Source organism: Geotrypetes seraphini, chromosome 6 (genome assembly GCF_902459505.1).
Source record: "Geotrypetes seraphini chromosome 6, aGeoSer1.1, whole genome shotgun sequence".
NCBI classification, from domain to species: Eukaryota; Metazoa; Chordata; class Amphibia; order Gymnophiona; family Dermophiidae; genus Geotrypetes; species Geotrypetes seraphini.
In genome coordinates this window covers 86,348,940-86,362,689 of record NC_047089.1, presented here as the reverse complement: position 1 = coordinate 86,362,689, position 13,750 = coordinate 86,348,940, and the positions used below count along the sequence as shown (strand labels likewise).

Below are 13,750 nucleotides of genomic sequence, written 5' to 3'. Positions count from 1 at the left end.
GTTGTTATGACTGGATCATATTGTCCCGGAGGTGTCCAAGTTGATTTTCCAAATACACAACAGCAACATGCCTCCTGATGACACTGGGTTTATACACAGGACACGTTTGCACATGTAGTCCTTGATACCTAGCTTGTTTGTTTGTTTTTTAAAATCAGTGATCTCCTGCCTGCCTTTGGAGTTGTCTTACAAAAGTTGCCAAAAAGGCACACACACAACAGGGTTTTTCAGTGACCTTCCACCTGCCTCCAGAGTTGTGAGCGCTTCTTTGGTGACTTATGTGAGACAACTCTGGGGGCAGATTCATTTATGTGCACCGATAATACACTTTTCCAAGGTCTTAGTCTCCCATTTGGTGCTCTGGAATGAGAGGGCATAGGATGAAGTTAAGAAGTGATAGTCTCATGAGTAATCTAAGGAAATACATTTTTACAGAAAGGGTGGTAGATGCGGGGAATAGTCTCCTGGTAGAGGTAGTTCAGACAAAAACTGTGTCTGAGTTCAAGAAAGTGTGGGACTGGCAAGTGGGATTTCTTAGGATGAGGAGGAGATAGTGGATGCTGTGGATCAGCAGACTGGATGTGCCATTTGGCCTTCATGTTTCTATGTACTATTGTACTTCATTTTGCAAAGGTTTAATAGATAGTGCTTCTTAAGGACTGTTTTATAATATCGCTAATATAGCTAATTGTGTTTTAAATGAAGCCAGGGACTGGACAATCTCATTGATGTCTCAAACAATAATCGAAAAAATAACCAAAGGTAAGATTTTTCATGCATTTCTTTTATTAATTCTTGTCCCTCCTTCTTGAATGACTTATAAAAGGATAAAAGCCATGTCATTGCTTATTGTCCCGCATAAACAACCTTATGATATATCTTTGTTTAGATTGTTGAGAAAGCCTCAGCCCCACCACTCCACCGCTAGAATATACTTTGATAGCGGGAAGAATTACGTGGTTCTCATCACTAGCTTCCAATCATATATATTCTACTTCTTCTTAAATACTCTTTATTTTACTATTTAGCTTGTTTATAAACTCCGTTTAAAACTATGGTATAGCCATTATATATTTTAAGCCACTTATCTTTGAGCTAACATGACTCGGGAGAGATGACCCGACATGTTTCGCACTCCCATGCTTTATCAAGAGTCTCCCTAAAATAGAAGGAAAACTTTTCAGCAGTCTTATAAAACATTAACCTTTTAAAATATATAAGCCTTCCATATTCCTCAACTAACTTATATCTATAAATATTTTTTACCAAGGGCGTCACTGTCATTCGACTCTATGTAGTGTTTAAAATGAAAGATGGCAGTGGCATGCCCCTTTGGTGTTTAAGTGTTCGTTGACGTTTAAAGTTACCACTCCCTGCACTCTATTGGATCATCATTCAACCTATCAGTGATGCCCATTCAAGTTGATATTCAATGATGATCCAATAGGGTGCAGGGGGTGGTAACTTTAAACATATTTAATATAGTTTAGGCACTCCTAGGTACGATTCTATATTTAGGCATTCTTTTACTAAGGTGTGCTAACCAATTAGCGTGCGCTTATCGATTTAGCGCACGCTAAACACTAATGTGTGCATGTTAGTCTATGGATGCATTAGCATTTAGCGTGTGCTAATTCGATTAGTGCGAGCTAATCGGTTAGCATACGTTAGTAAAAGAGGGGGTTAGTGGATGATTGACAATTGCGCTTAATAGCACCTACAAGTTAGGTGTCATTTATTGAATCAGGGCCTTAAACACATAAATGTTAGCATTCTATAATTTTAAGCATATAGCAGTTTTAGAATGAGGGGGGATGTTTATTTTTCATTTTACTTCATTCTTTAGAAGTAGATGTGTATAAATGAAAAATAAATACAGTATGTTCATACAGAACATAAATTTCCTGCTCCAGACTACAGTATCTTCCATAAAAACTCTTCACTTGGTACAGACAATATACATATAGAATAAGATAAGAGCAAGTTTTGTGCATAACTGTTTTGAATTGCCAATTTCAGAGATTTATAATATGTTTTAGTTTTCTATTTCTTTTCTCATCCAAAATGAGACAGTGCATCAAATATTAAAATTATGTGACTGAAAATAATAAAAAAAAGAAAAGACCCTTGAAAAAACACATTATGGCCCCCTTTTATCAAGCTGCATAAGGGTTTTTAGTTTTTGTTACATCACAGATCGCTACGGTCAGACAATCATAGAATTCCTATGTGCATCAGAGCTTTTACCGCAGCGCCTTCTATTAAAAAAAACACCCTAAACCCCTAATGCAGCTTGATAAAAGGAAGCTATATTTCTGTGCAGCTCATCTTTTAAAAATATTTTGTTGATATTCTCCTATGTATTAATTATAAAAACTTTAGCTTCATCCTTTTTGGTTTAAATGAAGCCAAGGTTTTGATAATCTCATTAATGTAAGGCGTGGTACAGGGAGGTAAGCAAAACAAATTAAAATATGAAAGACCTATTTATTAAAGAGTGTTAACTTGCTTTTCTGTGCATTTTTAATTTGATTTATTCTTTCCCAATCCCCACTGCAACCTTTACTCCAAATGTGTGATTTGCTGTGTGCTGCCAAGAATAAGGGAACAGGACAAGAACTAATACTGTGTTTCCACGACAATAAGACAGTGTCTTATATTAATTTGGGGTCCAAAAACACACTAGGGCTTATTTTCAGGGGTGTCTTATTTTTTTCATGTACAACAATCATCTCTTGCTTCCCTCCTCCACCCCAATTCTTCATCTATCCTTTCTCTATCCCCACCCCCATGTGCAGCATCTTTCCTCCCCTCTCCTTGTGCACCATCTTTCTATCCCTCCCTCCTATCCCCCTGTGTAGCAGAACCCCACCGACCCTCCCACCGTGAGACTGATATACCTCCACTCTGAGGCCTCCAAAAACAGCAGTGGCAGCAGCGCTCTATACGGGCTGCTTTGCAGCCTTCCCCACCAGGGGTGGGGAGGGGGGCCTTCCCTCTGCTTCATCACTGATGACCACTGCTGTTTTTGGAGGCCTCGGAGGTATGGTATGTCAGTCTCACGGTGGAAGGGTTGGCGGATTCTGCTGCACAGAGGGATGGGAGGGAAGAATAGAAAGATGTTGCACAAGGGGATGGGGGAGAGGGGAGGAAAGATGCTGCACATGGGGAGAGGAGAAAACATTGCTGCTAGTGAATTGAGCAGCACTAGTGTCAGGGATGGAGTTGGGGAGGTGCTTCGGGGGTCGATTTTAACTAGGGCTTATATTAGGAGCACCTTTAAAAATCATGCTAGGTCTTATTTTCAGGGAAACGCAGTATACAGTATCTGAATCTAACCTACCATGAACTACTACTGATATGATATGAGATATAGTTTGATATACTGCCTTTCTGAACGACAATCATATTATATACACGGAGTGTTTCTGTCCTTAGTGAGCTCACAATCTAAGCTTTGTGTACCTAGGTTAATGGAGGATAGGGTGACACAGGGTCACACAGAACCACAATGAAAATCAAACTTAGCTCATGTTGTAATTAATCATTGGAGGAGTAGAGAAAACAATATTAAAAATATTCATATATTAAGGGGCTGATTCAACAAACGAGTGTCCCGTTTGTAGGTGGCAGTAGGCATCCTACCACCATCTGGCAGCCAATCAGGATGCACATTTTTAGAAAAAAAGTCTCCCGAGGAAGGACGCCTAAACTATAGTTGCTTGTTGCGGGTCTAGGGAGACGTAAAGGGGCACTTAAGTTCGCCCAAGACAGGACATGGGTGTAGTTTTGCCTAGAAGTGGCCTTGGGCTAGTTTAAGCGTTGCTACATGTCTCCCTAGTGCCACAACAGATACCTGAAATGTAGGCCTGCAAAATGCTGGCCTACATTTCATTGGAAAAGAAAATGCAACCAGCTGAGCTAATCACGGCTCAGGAATCCCCGATCATCTGAGCAAGCAGGACTCCCCGAAGCTGTGGCTGAGCAGATTGGGGGGAAATAACCCTACTGCGATCAGTTGAGCCAGCTGCATCAGAGGACCTCCCCTGACACCCCCCCTGAAATCGGCAAGAGGGATGTCCATTCCCTCCTGCCTAATACCCTCAATCCCCCACCCTGAAATCAACAGGAGAGTTGCCCACATCCTCCTGGGTTCAGGCCCTCTTGATCTCCTGACACCCTACCCCTGAAATCGGCAGGAGGGATGCCCACTTCCTCCTGATGCTGAGCCCCCTCAATGTGACCTATCCCTTACAGTCTCCTTGCTTCATCTACATACCCTGACTGATATTCAAAGCGAGTTAACTGGCCAGGAATGGCCCAGTAAATTGACTTGTATATGACTATCCAGTCATTTTCAGCAGCACTTAACTAAATAGTGACACAAAAAATGACCAGTTAGTACCAAAGTGTAAGCCACCTAGGCCATGGGTGTTTAGGGGATGTTTCAGTGGTGGAGTCCAGTTAGCCAGCCATGGCTAACCAGCCATTTTAAGGACATATATAGGACTGCATAAATAGATGTCCTTTGTGTATGTGCTAGCCCATGTACAGTTAAGTGTAAATATTGACTTAATTGGGCATGTGCTAGCCGACTTTTAGAAAACTGGAAATTCCATACTGAAGTCCACACAAGGCCCAGCATTGAGTTTTAAGACAAAAAAACCACCCACTGTCAGCTGAATATTGTCTAGAATAGATCATATTTCTGTACATCCCATCTCTTGAAATATTTTGTTGATATTCTCCCATTCATTGTCATGATTATTTTAATTTAATCTGTTTTTGTTTTAAATGAAGCCAGGGGCTTGATAATCTCATTGATGTAAAGCGCAGTGCAGGAAGTGACAGGACAAGGTAAGCAACATATTTTGATGTGCGTTTTTAATTAAGCTTACACTCTCCCTTTTCTGCTGCCACAAACAAGGGAAAAGTGTTATAACTACCCTAACTGAATGTAACTCGCTTTGAAGTACTTCTGAAAATACCATTGCTAAATCAAATGAAAACAACAAAATAAAAACAAAATAAATTGAAGAAATACAAATGTTGCTGCCACAGTTGGACATTAGTGCGCAGACAATATAATACAATACAATTTTTATTTGTATACCGCCAATACCGGCAAAAAGTTCACAGTGGTTTACATAAGTAATTATGGTGATACAAATTAAAAACTAGTGTTACAATATTAATTTGTGAAATAGGGGGCGTGGCTTAGCGCGCACACAAAATGGTCGTGTGATCGCAGCGCTCCTCTTACCTGGGCAACCGTTGAATAAATAAAGATTTCCTTTTAAACTGTTTTCGGCTGAAAACATCAGAGAGGACAGCGGGAGCATGGCGAGCACCCGACAGAGTAAGAGTGAAACCGGAGGGGCTGTGAAAAGGCAGAAGCAGGATCAAATTACCCCGAGTAAGGTTCCGCTTCCTGCTGATGTATCAGAGGAGTTAAGCAAAGCTGAAGTTATGGGGGAACTGAGGCAAATCAAACAAATGCTGACAGAGACTGTGAGTAATATGGCAGAACTGAAGGAAAAAATCCTGAATACACACAGACAAATGGAAGTAGCTAATAAAAGAACAACAGAGTTAGAAGTTAAAATGGAGAGCTTAGAATGTGAAAGAAAAAAATGCAAAAATGACAGTTTGGAAATAATTCAATTGAAAAGTCAGCTGGAAGATTACGAAAACCGTGGAAGAAGAAAGAATATAAAACTTTTTGGAATACAGGAAAATTTGGAAGGGAAAAATGCAATACAGTTTTTAGAAAATTTAATTCCTAGATTATTGCAGTTGGATTTCAAACAGCCTTTGGAAATAGAACGGGCACACAGGATTCCAATAAAGAGTCTGGAAAATCAAGGGAGACCAAGACCATTAATATTCAAGATGTTAAGATACCAGCAAGCAATAGAAATTTTAAATGCTGCCAAAAAAGATAAAAACTTAAACAATAAAGGATCCAAAATATGGTTTTTACCAGACTTTGCTAAAAATACAGCAAATATTAGGAAGAAATTCCTTGATCTGAGATCTCAATTAAAGGAAAAAGGATATAAGTATGGGTTATATTACCCAGCAAAAATGAGGGTATCTTGTGGGGATAAATCTTTGTATTTTGTTGATCCGGAAAAACTAAAGACCTTTCTTTCTAAATCAGAACCTATGTCATTTTAGCACAATGGGTGTTGAAATGAAGGGATAAATACTAAGACTGGATTGGTGGATATTGAACAAAAAATTAAATATAAAGAACTATGGGACTTTTGTTTGTTGGAAAAAGAAGAATATGCAACAAAGAACAGGAAATAAAAATGAACAAGTGAAAAAGAAAATAAAAGAATGTAAAAAAGAAAGTAGAAAGAAGGATAGACTGGAAAGACATTAAAGTGAAGTTATTAGACTGAACTTTTAGGAGACTGAAAGATGGATGGTTGGAGTAAAGAATGAACAAGAAGGATTAAAGGACTGGACAAATTAACACAAAAGGAAAAGTGAAGACTGAATAGGAAAATAAATAGATGTGAAGAAGAAGAAAGCAGGACTGATAGACTAAAAGGATATTATAAAAATAAAAAAAAATGAACGACAATTGGCAGTCAAAAGTCTTTAAGAGTGGATGGATGGAGATAAGAAATAAATATGAAAGTTCAGTTTATTTAATAAGTCAGAAAAGGAGAAAGTAAAGACTGAAAGGACAATAAGGAAAAGATTGCAGAATGGACTAATGATAGAAAGGACAAGTTATATGATATTTAAATGCAAGTAAAGGAAAGGAAAATGAATAATATAAAAGAAAGATACATAAGAATTTATTGATAGCTGAAGGAATGTAAAGATTGATGTTGTGATAATATAGTTTTAAAAAGATTGGATTTAATTTGGAGAAGAGGAAATATAAAAAGGGGAGGAAAAAAATTATTTTGAAAATGAAATACAAATGTTTAAATACAAATAGGGGATAAAAACTTATAAAATTGAAATTTTTTTTTAACAGAAATATATGAAGAGATGGATATTTGTTGTTGGATATTTAAAGGAGGATAGGAGAAGATGGATTAGATAATATAAGATATAGGAAAATGATACTTTTTATTAAATATATGACTATGATAGAATTTTCTTGAATGAAATAAAATGTTGGGGGAATGAATTAGAGATTGGTGAAATGATAAAAATGCATTAATGGAATGTTAGGAAATAAATATGGTTATGTGACTAAAGGTTAAATAATAGATAGAGAAATTAATTACTTTAAAATGGAAAAAGAAGAGAGATATAATTAGATATATTGTGGAGAGGTAGTGAGTTTGTCTCAATAAAGGATAAAGGGGTTATTAATAAATATTGGTTGCCTGGGGGGGAGGGGGGAAGTTGGGATTACTGTCCAATGTGTGTCCTTAAGCAGTCATTATATTGGGGGGGGGGAGAAGAAGGTGGGTATTAAAGATATTACTAGGATGATTAAGGAAAAGATTAATAAGGGATTGGGTAATTTGGAGGTAAGAATGTGTGCCATGGGGAGAAGTTTTTTAGATCTTAGTTATGGAAGAAGGGAAGAGGAAGATTATGATAAGGAGTATAAAATATATTATGTCTTTTAAGATATTTTCTATTAATGTCAATGGCCTGAATCATGTAATCAAAAGGAAAAAGGTATTATCATTTTTAAAGAAGCAAAACGCGGATGTTTATTGTCTGCAGGAGACCCATCTTAATATAAAGGAATCACAGAAACTAACGGGTGGGTGGGTGAAAGAATGTTTTTTTGCTCCAGCAGAGGGTAAAAAAGCAGGAGTAGCAGTTCTTATAAATAAAAAGTGTATGGCCAATTTTAAGATAGTAAATTCGGACCCACATGGAAGATGGCTACATGTTGATATAAGTATGGGAAATAATGCCCTGACGTTGTTCAATATATATGCCCCTAATTCGAATCAATCAGAATTCTTTAAAAAATTGCAGAGTATGTTGTTACCACTGGCTGCTTCTAATTTAGTGGTGGCTGGAGATTTTAATGCTGTAATGGATCCATTAATGGATAAAAAACCAGGTAAAAGTATAAAATCTTTAGGTTTAGATAATTTGGTTCAATCATGTGATTTGAAGGATATATGGCGTATTCTTCATTTTAATGATCAGGAATTTTCATTTTGTTCACAGGTTCATAAATCATTTTCAAGAATAGATTATATTTTTATTTCATCACATAAGGTGCAGCAAGTGATTAAGGCTTCCATTGATCCCATTATCATTTTGGATCATGCGGGAGTATGGATAGATTTACAATTAGATCAATTAGAAAATAGAAGACCTCTTTGGAGATTTGATAATGCATTGCTTGTGGATGAAAAATTTTTGGAAAATTTTAAAACACAAATTAGTGATTTCTTTCAAATTAATTTAGTGGAAGATACATCTATTGAAAATGTATGGGACGCTTTTAAAGCGACTATGAGAGGTCATATTATATCATATTCGACTTTTGTTAGGAAACAGATTAAAAAACAGTATATAGAGTTAGAAAAAGAAATTAAAATACTAGAAACTAAATTGGTAAGCAAATGGGAACATGATGTATTACAAGCTCTTTTGAAAGCAAAAGGTAAATATAACGAATTAGCTTCAAAAATGATAAGAAGAGACATGTTTTCCAAACAGACAATGTATTATGGAAATTCTAATAAGGCGGGAAGATTATTGGCAAATTATCTTAAAGCAAAAAAAAAGAAGAACTAACATTAATGGGATAAAAGATGATAATGGTATAATAACCAATCAAACGGATATAATTTTAAAGCAATTTCTAAAATTTTATAAGGACCTGTATTCTTCCGAGCCTTATTTGGAGAGGCAAAAAGATGGTAAAAATGTTTTAGATTTAATTATTGGACCTAAGGTTCCTGATCATATAAAACGGAGTTTAGATGAACCTATATCATTAAAAGAATTAGAAACAGCGTTGAGATCTCTTAGAGTTGGATCCGCTCCAGGTGGTGATGGTTATACAGTAGAATTTTATAAAACATTTCAAAATGTCCTTTCCCCATATTTACTAAATTTATATCAGACACAATTTATAAAAGGTGATATTAAAGGTACTATGGCTGAATCAATAGTAATTGTTTTGCCTAAGCCAAATAAAGATCCTACTTTGGTTTCAAACTACAGGCCCATATCTTTAATAAATGTGGATAATAAACTTTTGGCGAAAATTTTGGCTTTGAGATTAGCCAAAGCTCTCCCACATATTATAGACACGCATCAGACGGGTTTCGTTGCTAAAAGACATTCCTCTAATAACTCTAGATTATTGTTTCATATGTTACATTTATCAAAAAAAATGGATGAACCGGCTTTTACAGTTTCCTTGGATGCAGAAAAAGCGTTTGATAGAGTAGAATGGAATTTTATGTATCAGGCTTTAGAATGGTTTGGTATAGGTTCTGGATTTATACAAATGGTAAAAACATTGTATAGCTTCCCGATTGCAAGATTAAATATTAATAATATGATATCTGATGGTTTTCAATTGCAGAGGGGAGTTAGACAAGGTTGTCCTTTATCTCCTTTGTTATTTGATGTTGTATTAGAACCCTTATTGTTAGCAATACAGCAAGCAAGGGGGATACAGGGTATTCCATATTCTGATATGGAATATAAAATTTCGGCTTATGCAGATGATATTTTACTTTATTTGAGGAATTCAGAGTCTACCTTATCTTGTCTATTGGAATTAATTGATATGTTTGGCAAATTTTCAGGTTATAAAATTAATTGGAGTAAGTCTGAACTTATACCTTTAAATGTTCATTGTGTAAAAGGATTATTTGACGCTTTTCCGTTCATATGGAAAGAAGAAGGATTTAAATATCTTGGCATTCAAGTTAAAAATACAATTGAAGATACAGTAAAAGAAAATGAAAAATTTGTATTGAAAAGAGTTACAGAGTTATGTGAGCAATGGAATCCATTACATCTTTCTTGGTGGGGGAGATTTCAAACTATTAAAATGATGATCTTGCCTGTAGTTTGCTACCAAATGAGTATGATACCTATTTATTTTCAGGGGTCCTTTTATAAAAAGCTTAATAGCATTTTAACGAAATTTCTTTGGCTTGGTAAAACGCATAGAATAGCTTTGGTATCTTTGCAAAAATCAATTAAAGAGGGAGGGGTAAATTTTCCAAATTTTTATAGGTACTATCAAGCCTATATTTTACATCAGGGTATGTATTAGATCCTCCCAGAACTGATAGATAATGCACCGGATCGGTTATATTTGGAATGGCGCCTTATGTTTCCCCTAAATTTAGTTCATCTTCCAAGTATCAACATGCCTAGAAGATACAGAGAAAATAAGATATTAATGGATACTTGGAAAACGTTGAGGTTTATTAGTAAATTAACACCTGTCCCAATAAACAAGTCAACTAATCAGTCTTTATGGATAAACTCCAAGATTAAAATTGGCGGAGCTCAAATCCTTTGGAAGGACTGGATTATTGCAGGCATTAAATCTCTGAATGATGTTATTTCGGAAGGTAAACTGCTGGAATTTTCACAATTGCAACATAGATTTGGTCTTAGTAAAAAACAAAGTTTTAAATGGTTGCAATTGAAGCAGGCCATTCAGGTTGGGTTCCCTGAATGGAAAACATTGAATAATCAATATAGTTTAGAGTTCTTATGCTTCCAAGCAGACTTCCTAGGGCATCAAGCCGCATTGTGGTATAAATTAATATCTGGATATTTGAATAAAAAACTAAAAATTGTCTAAGAGACATTTGGAGCATTGAGATTAAGCATCAAATTACTGCATCTCAATGGCCACTAATTTGGTCTTGGAGAATGAGATGTACAGTGTCAGCATCTATGAGACAAACTTGGTTCTTTTTATTACATAGAGCTTTTTGGACCCCTACACGTTTGCAAAAATTAGATAGTTCTAAGTCCAATAAATGCTGGCACTGTAATCTGGAACCTGGGACGTTGGATCATTTACTATATCATTGTCCCTACATTAAAAGTTTTTGGAATGCAATTTGGCCACAAATTAATAAATTGATGGAAAATCATGTAGCAATATCATATGATACAGTGTTATTTGGAATGATGATGAGAAAAAAAAGTCAAATTTCACCAGAAAATAACAAGCTTTTACTAGTCATGACAGGGGTTGCCATTCAGCATATAACCAATAACTGGAAGAATCATAGTAACCTTAATTATATATTTTGGTGGAATACAATTTGTCATATATTCAAAATGGAAAGAGTAATAGCAATACAAAGAGGGACATATCCTAAGTTTATAAAAATATGGGGGCCATTGACAAAGTATTGTACTGAATGAATAGTAGGATTTATCTTCTTCTTTTCTTCTTTATCTTGTCTTCTTTATGGCACACATGGAGGGGGGGTAGTGAAAATAATTTTACATAACATGTTATAATATGGTATACAATATGTATAAGGTGATTGGAAAGTACTTGAAGGGTGGGGGTGGGAGAGGGGATAAAAAAAATTTGTTCAGAATATTATGTAATAGATATAAAAGTGATATTGTGTATTCATTAGTTGAAACTCAATATTTTGTACACTTCATGTAAAATATGAAAATGAATAAAGAATTATATAAAAAAAAAAAATTTGTGAAATACATGGGTCTTTAGGACTTTTTTTGAAACATTTAAAATTAAATTGCTGGTTAATATTAGTTAGTAATGCTTTCCGCAGTTTTGCTGCTTGATATGCCCATGTGGAGTTAAAAGTTCTATTGTATCTAATGTTCCTAATAACTGGATACCTGAAAAATATCATTGTTTCTTAGGTTCAGAGATGGATTATTAGAAAATTTAATGAGATGTGGCATATGTAAGGTGACCATACGTCCTGTTATGAACGGGACTGTCCCCTTTTTAGATCCCCTGTTCCGTTGTCCCCATGCACAGCTTTGGGACGCCGAAATGTCCCTTTTTCAGGGACAGCATCCCGAAGCTATTCGTGGGGACAATGGGACAGGGAATCTTAAAAGGGGACAGTCCCTTTCAAAACAGGACGTATTGTCACCTTATATATGTCTCATCTGGTTAAATTTTCTAAATCCATCTCTGAACCTAAGAAATAATGATACTTTTCAGTATCCAGTTATTAGGAACATTAGATACACCCATACTCAGTATAAAAGACAGTTGAAACATTTTTAACTGAGCCTAAAAAATTAGCGCTGGAATCTTGCCTCCCTAGGCCCTTTAGGCCACCTAATGCCACTGTGGGCATGGCTAACACTGGAAGTGGCATTAGTTAGGCTTTAGAAATGTAGGCCAAGGAAATCCTGTCCTACATTTCTGGTGCCTACCTTTGCCAGAAGCGCAAATTTATACCCAGTGCCATCGCGTGATTGACATGCAATCGGTGGCCATTTGTAAGGCAGCCATTGACAACAGCGCAGGTTTCAGAATCTGGGCCCAAATGTTAAACTATTTAACTGAAAATTAAAAAACAAAATGTATTTCTATGCAACCCATCTTTTAAAATGTCTTGTTGATATTCTTCCCTGTATTGATTACAATCATTTTAACTTAGTCCATTCTTCTTTTAAATGAAGCCAGGGGCTTGATAATCTCATTGATGTGAAGCATGGTGCAGGAAGGTAAGTAAAGCAAGATAAAATGTGAGAGGCCTGTTTATTAGAATGTTAAACATGCTTTACTGTGCATTTCTAATTCAGTTTATTCTCTTCCCCTCCCCCTTCAACATTTACTCCAAATGATTTGCTCTCTGCTGCCAGGAATAAGGGAGCAAGTTAATAACTACTATACCTGAATCTAATTTACCTTGTATAGAATTTTTTTATTAAGGTCTTAAAGAAAGTTGAATATATATATCAATATACAGCAACATAAAGATAACATTAAGTAACATCATGAAAAACAAATGCACAAAGGTGCAATATGAAAATTTAAATCGAGAAATAATTCTATACAAAATATTTGTATGTACCAAAAATACTTAAGCAACATAGTAACATAGTAGATGACGGCAGATAAAGACCCGAATGGTCCATCCAGTCTGCCCAACCTGATTCAATTTAAATTTTTTTTTTTTTTAAATTTTTTCTTCTTAGCTATTTCTGGGCAAGAATCCAAAGCTTTACCCAGTACTGTGCTTGGGTTCCAACTGCCGAAATCTCTGTTAAGACTTACTCCAGTCCATCTACACCCTCCCAGCCATTGAAGCCCACCCCTGCCAATCCTCCACCAAACGGCCATACACAGACACAGACCGTGCAAGTCTGTCCAGTAACTGGCCTAGTTCAATATTTAATATTATTTTCTGATTCTAAATCTTCTGTGTTCATCCCACGCTTCTTTGAACTCACTCACAGTTTTACTCTCCACCACTTCTCTCGGGAGCGCATTCCAGGCATCCACTACCCTCTCCGTAAAGTAGAATTTCCTAACATTGCCCCTGAATCTACCACCCCTCAACCTCAAATTATGTCCTCTGGTTTTACCATTTTCCTTTCTCTGGAAAAGAATTTGTTCTACGTTAATACCCTTCAAGTATTTGAACGTCTGAATCATATCTCCCCTGTCTCTCCTTTCCTCTAGGGTATACATATTCAGGGCTTCCAGTCTCTCCTCATACGTCTTCTGGCGCAAGCCTCCTATCATTTTCGTCACCCTCCTCTGGATTGCCTCAAGTCTTCTTACGTCTTTCGCCAGATACGGTCTCCAAAACTG

At 36.2% G+C, this 13,750-nt stretch overlaps 1 protein-coding gene across 6 annotated transcripts in view; it reads left to right on the top strand.

Moving 5' to 3' along the window:
• SCEL (sciellin) overlaps window positions 1-13,750 on the top strand; it is a 314,001-nt gene that overhangs the window by 240,375 nt on the left and 59,876 nt on the right. For 5 of the 6 annotated variants that reach the window (XM_033948694.1, XM_033948691.1, XM_033948695.1 and 2 more), the window contains 3 exons: window positions 706-762; window positions 4,801-4,857; window positions 12,613-12,657. In XM_033948694.1, the coding sequence (XP_033804585.1) occupies window positions 706-762; window positions 4,801-4,857; window positions 12,613-12,657 (159 nt within the window). The remainder of the gene's footprint in view (window positions 1-705; window positions 763-4,800; window positions 4,858-12,612; window positions 12,658-13,750) is intronic. The other variant, XM_033948696.1, reaches the window with a different exon arrangement.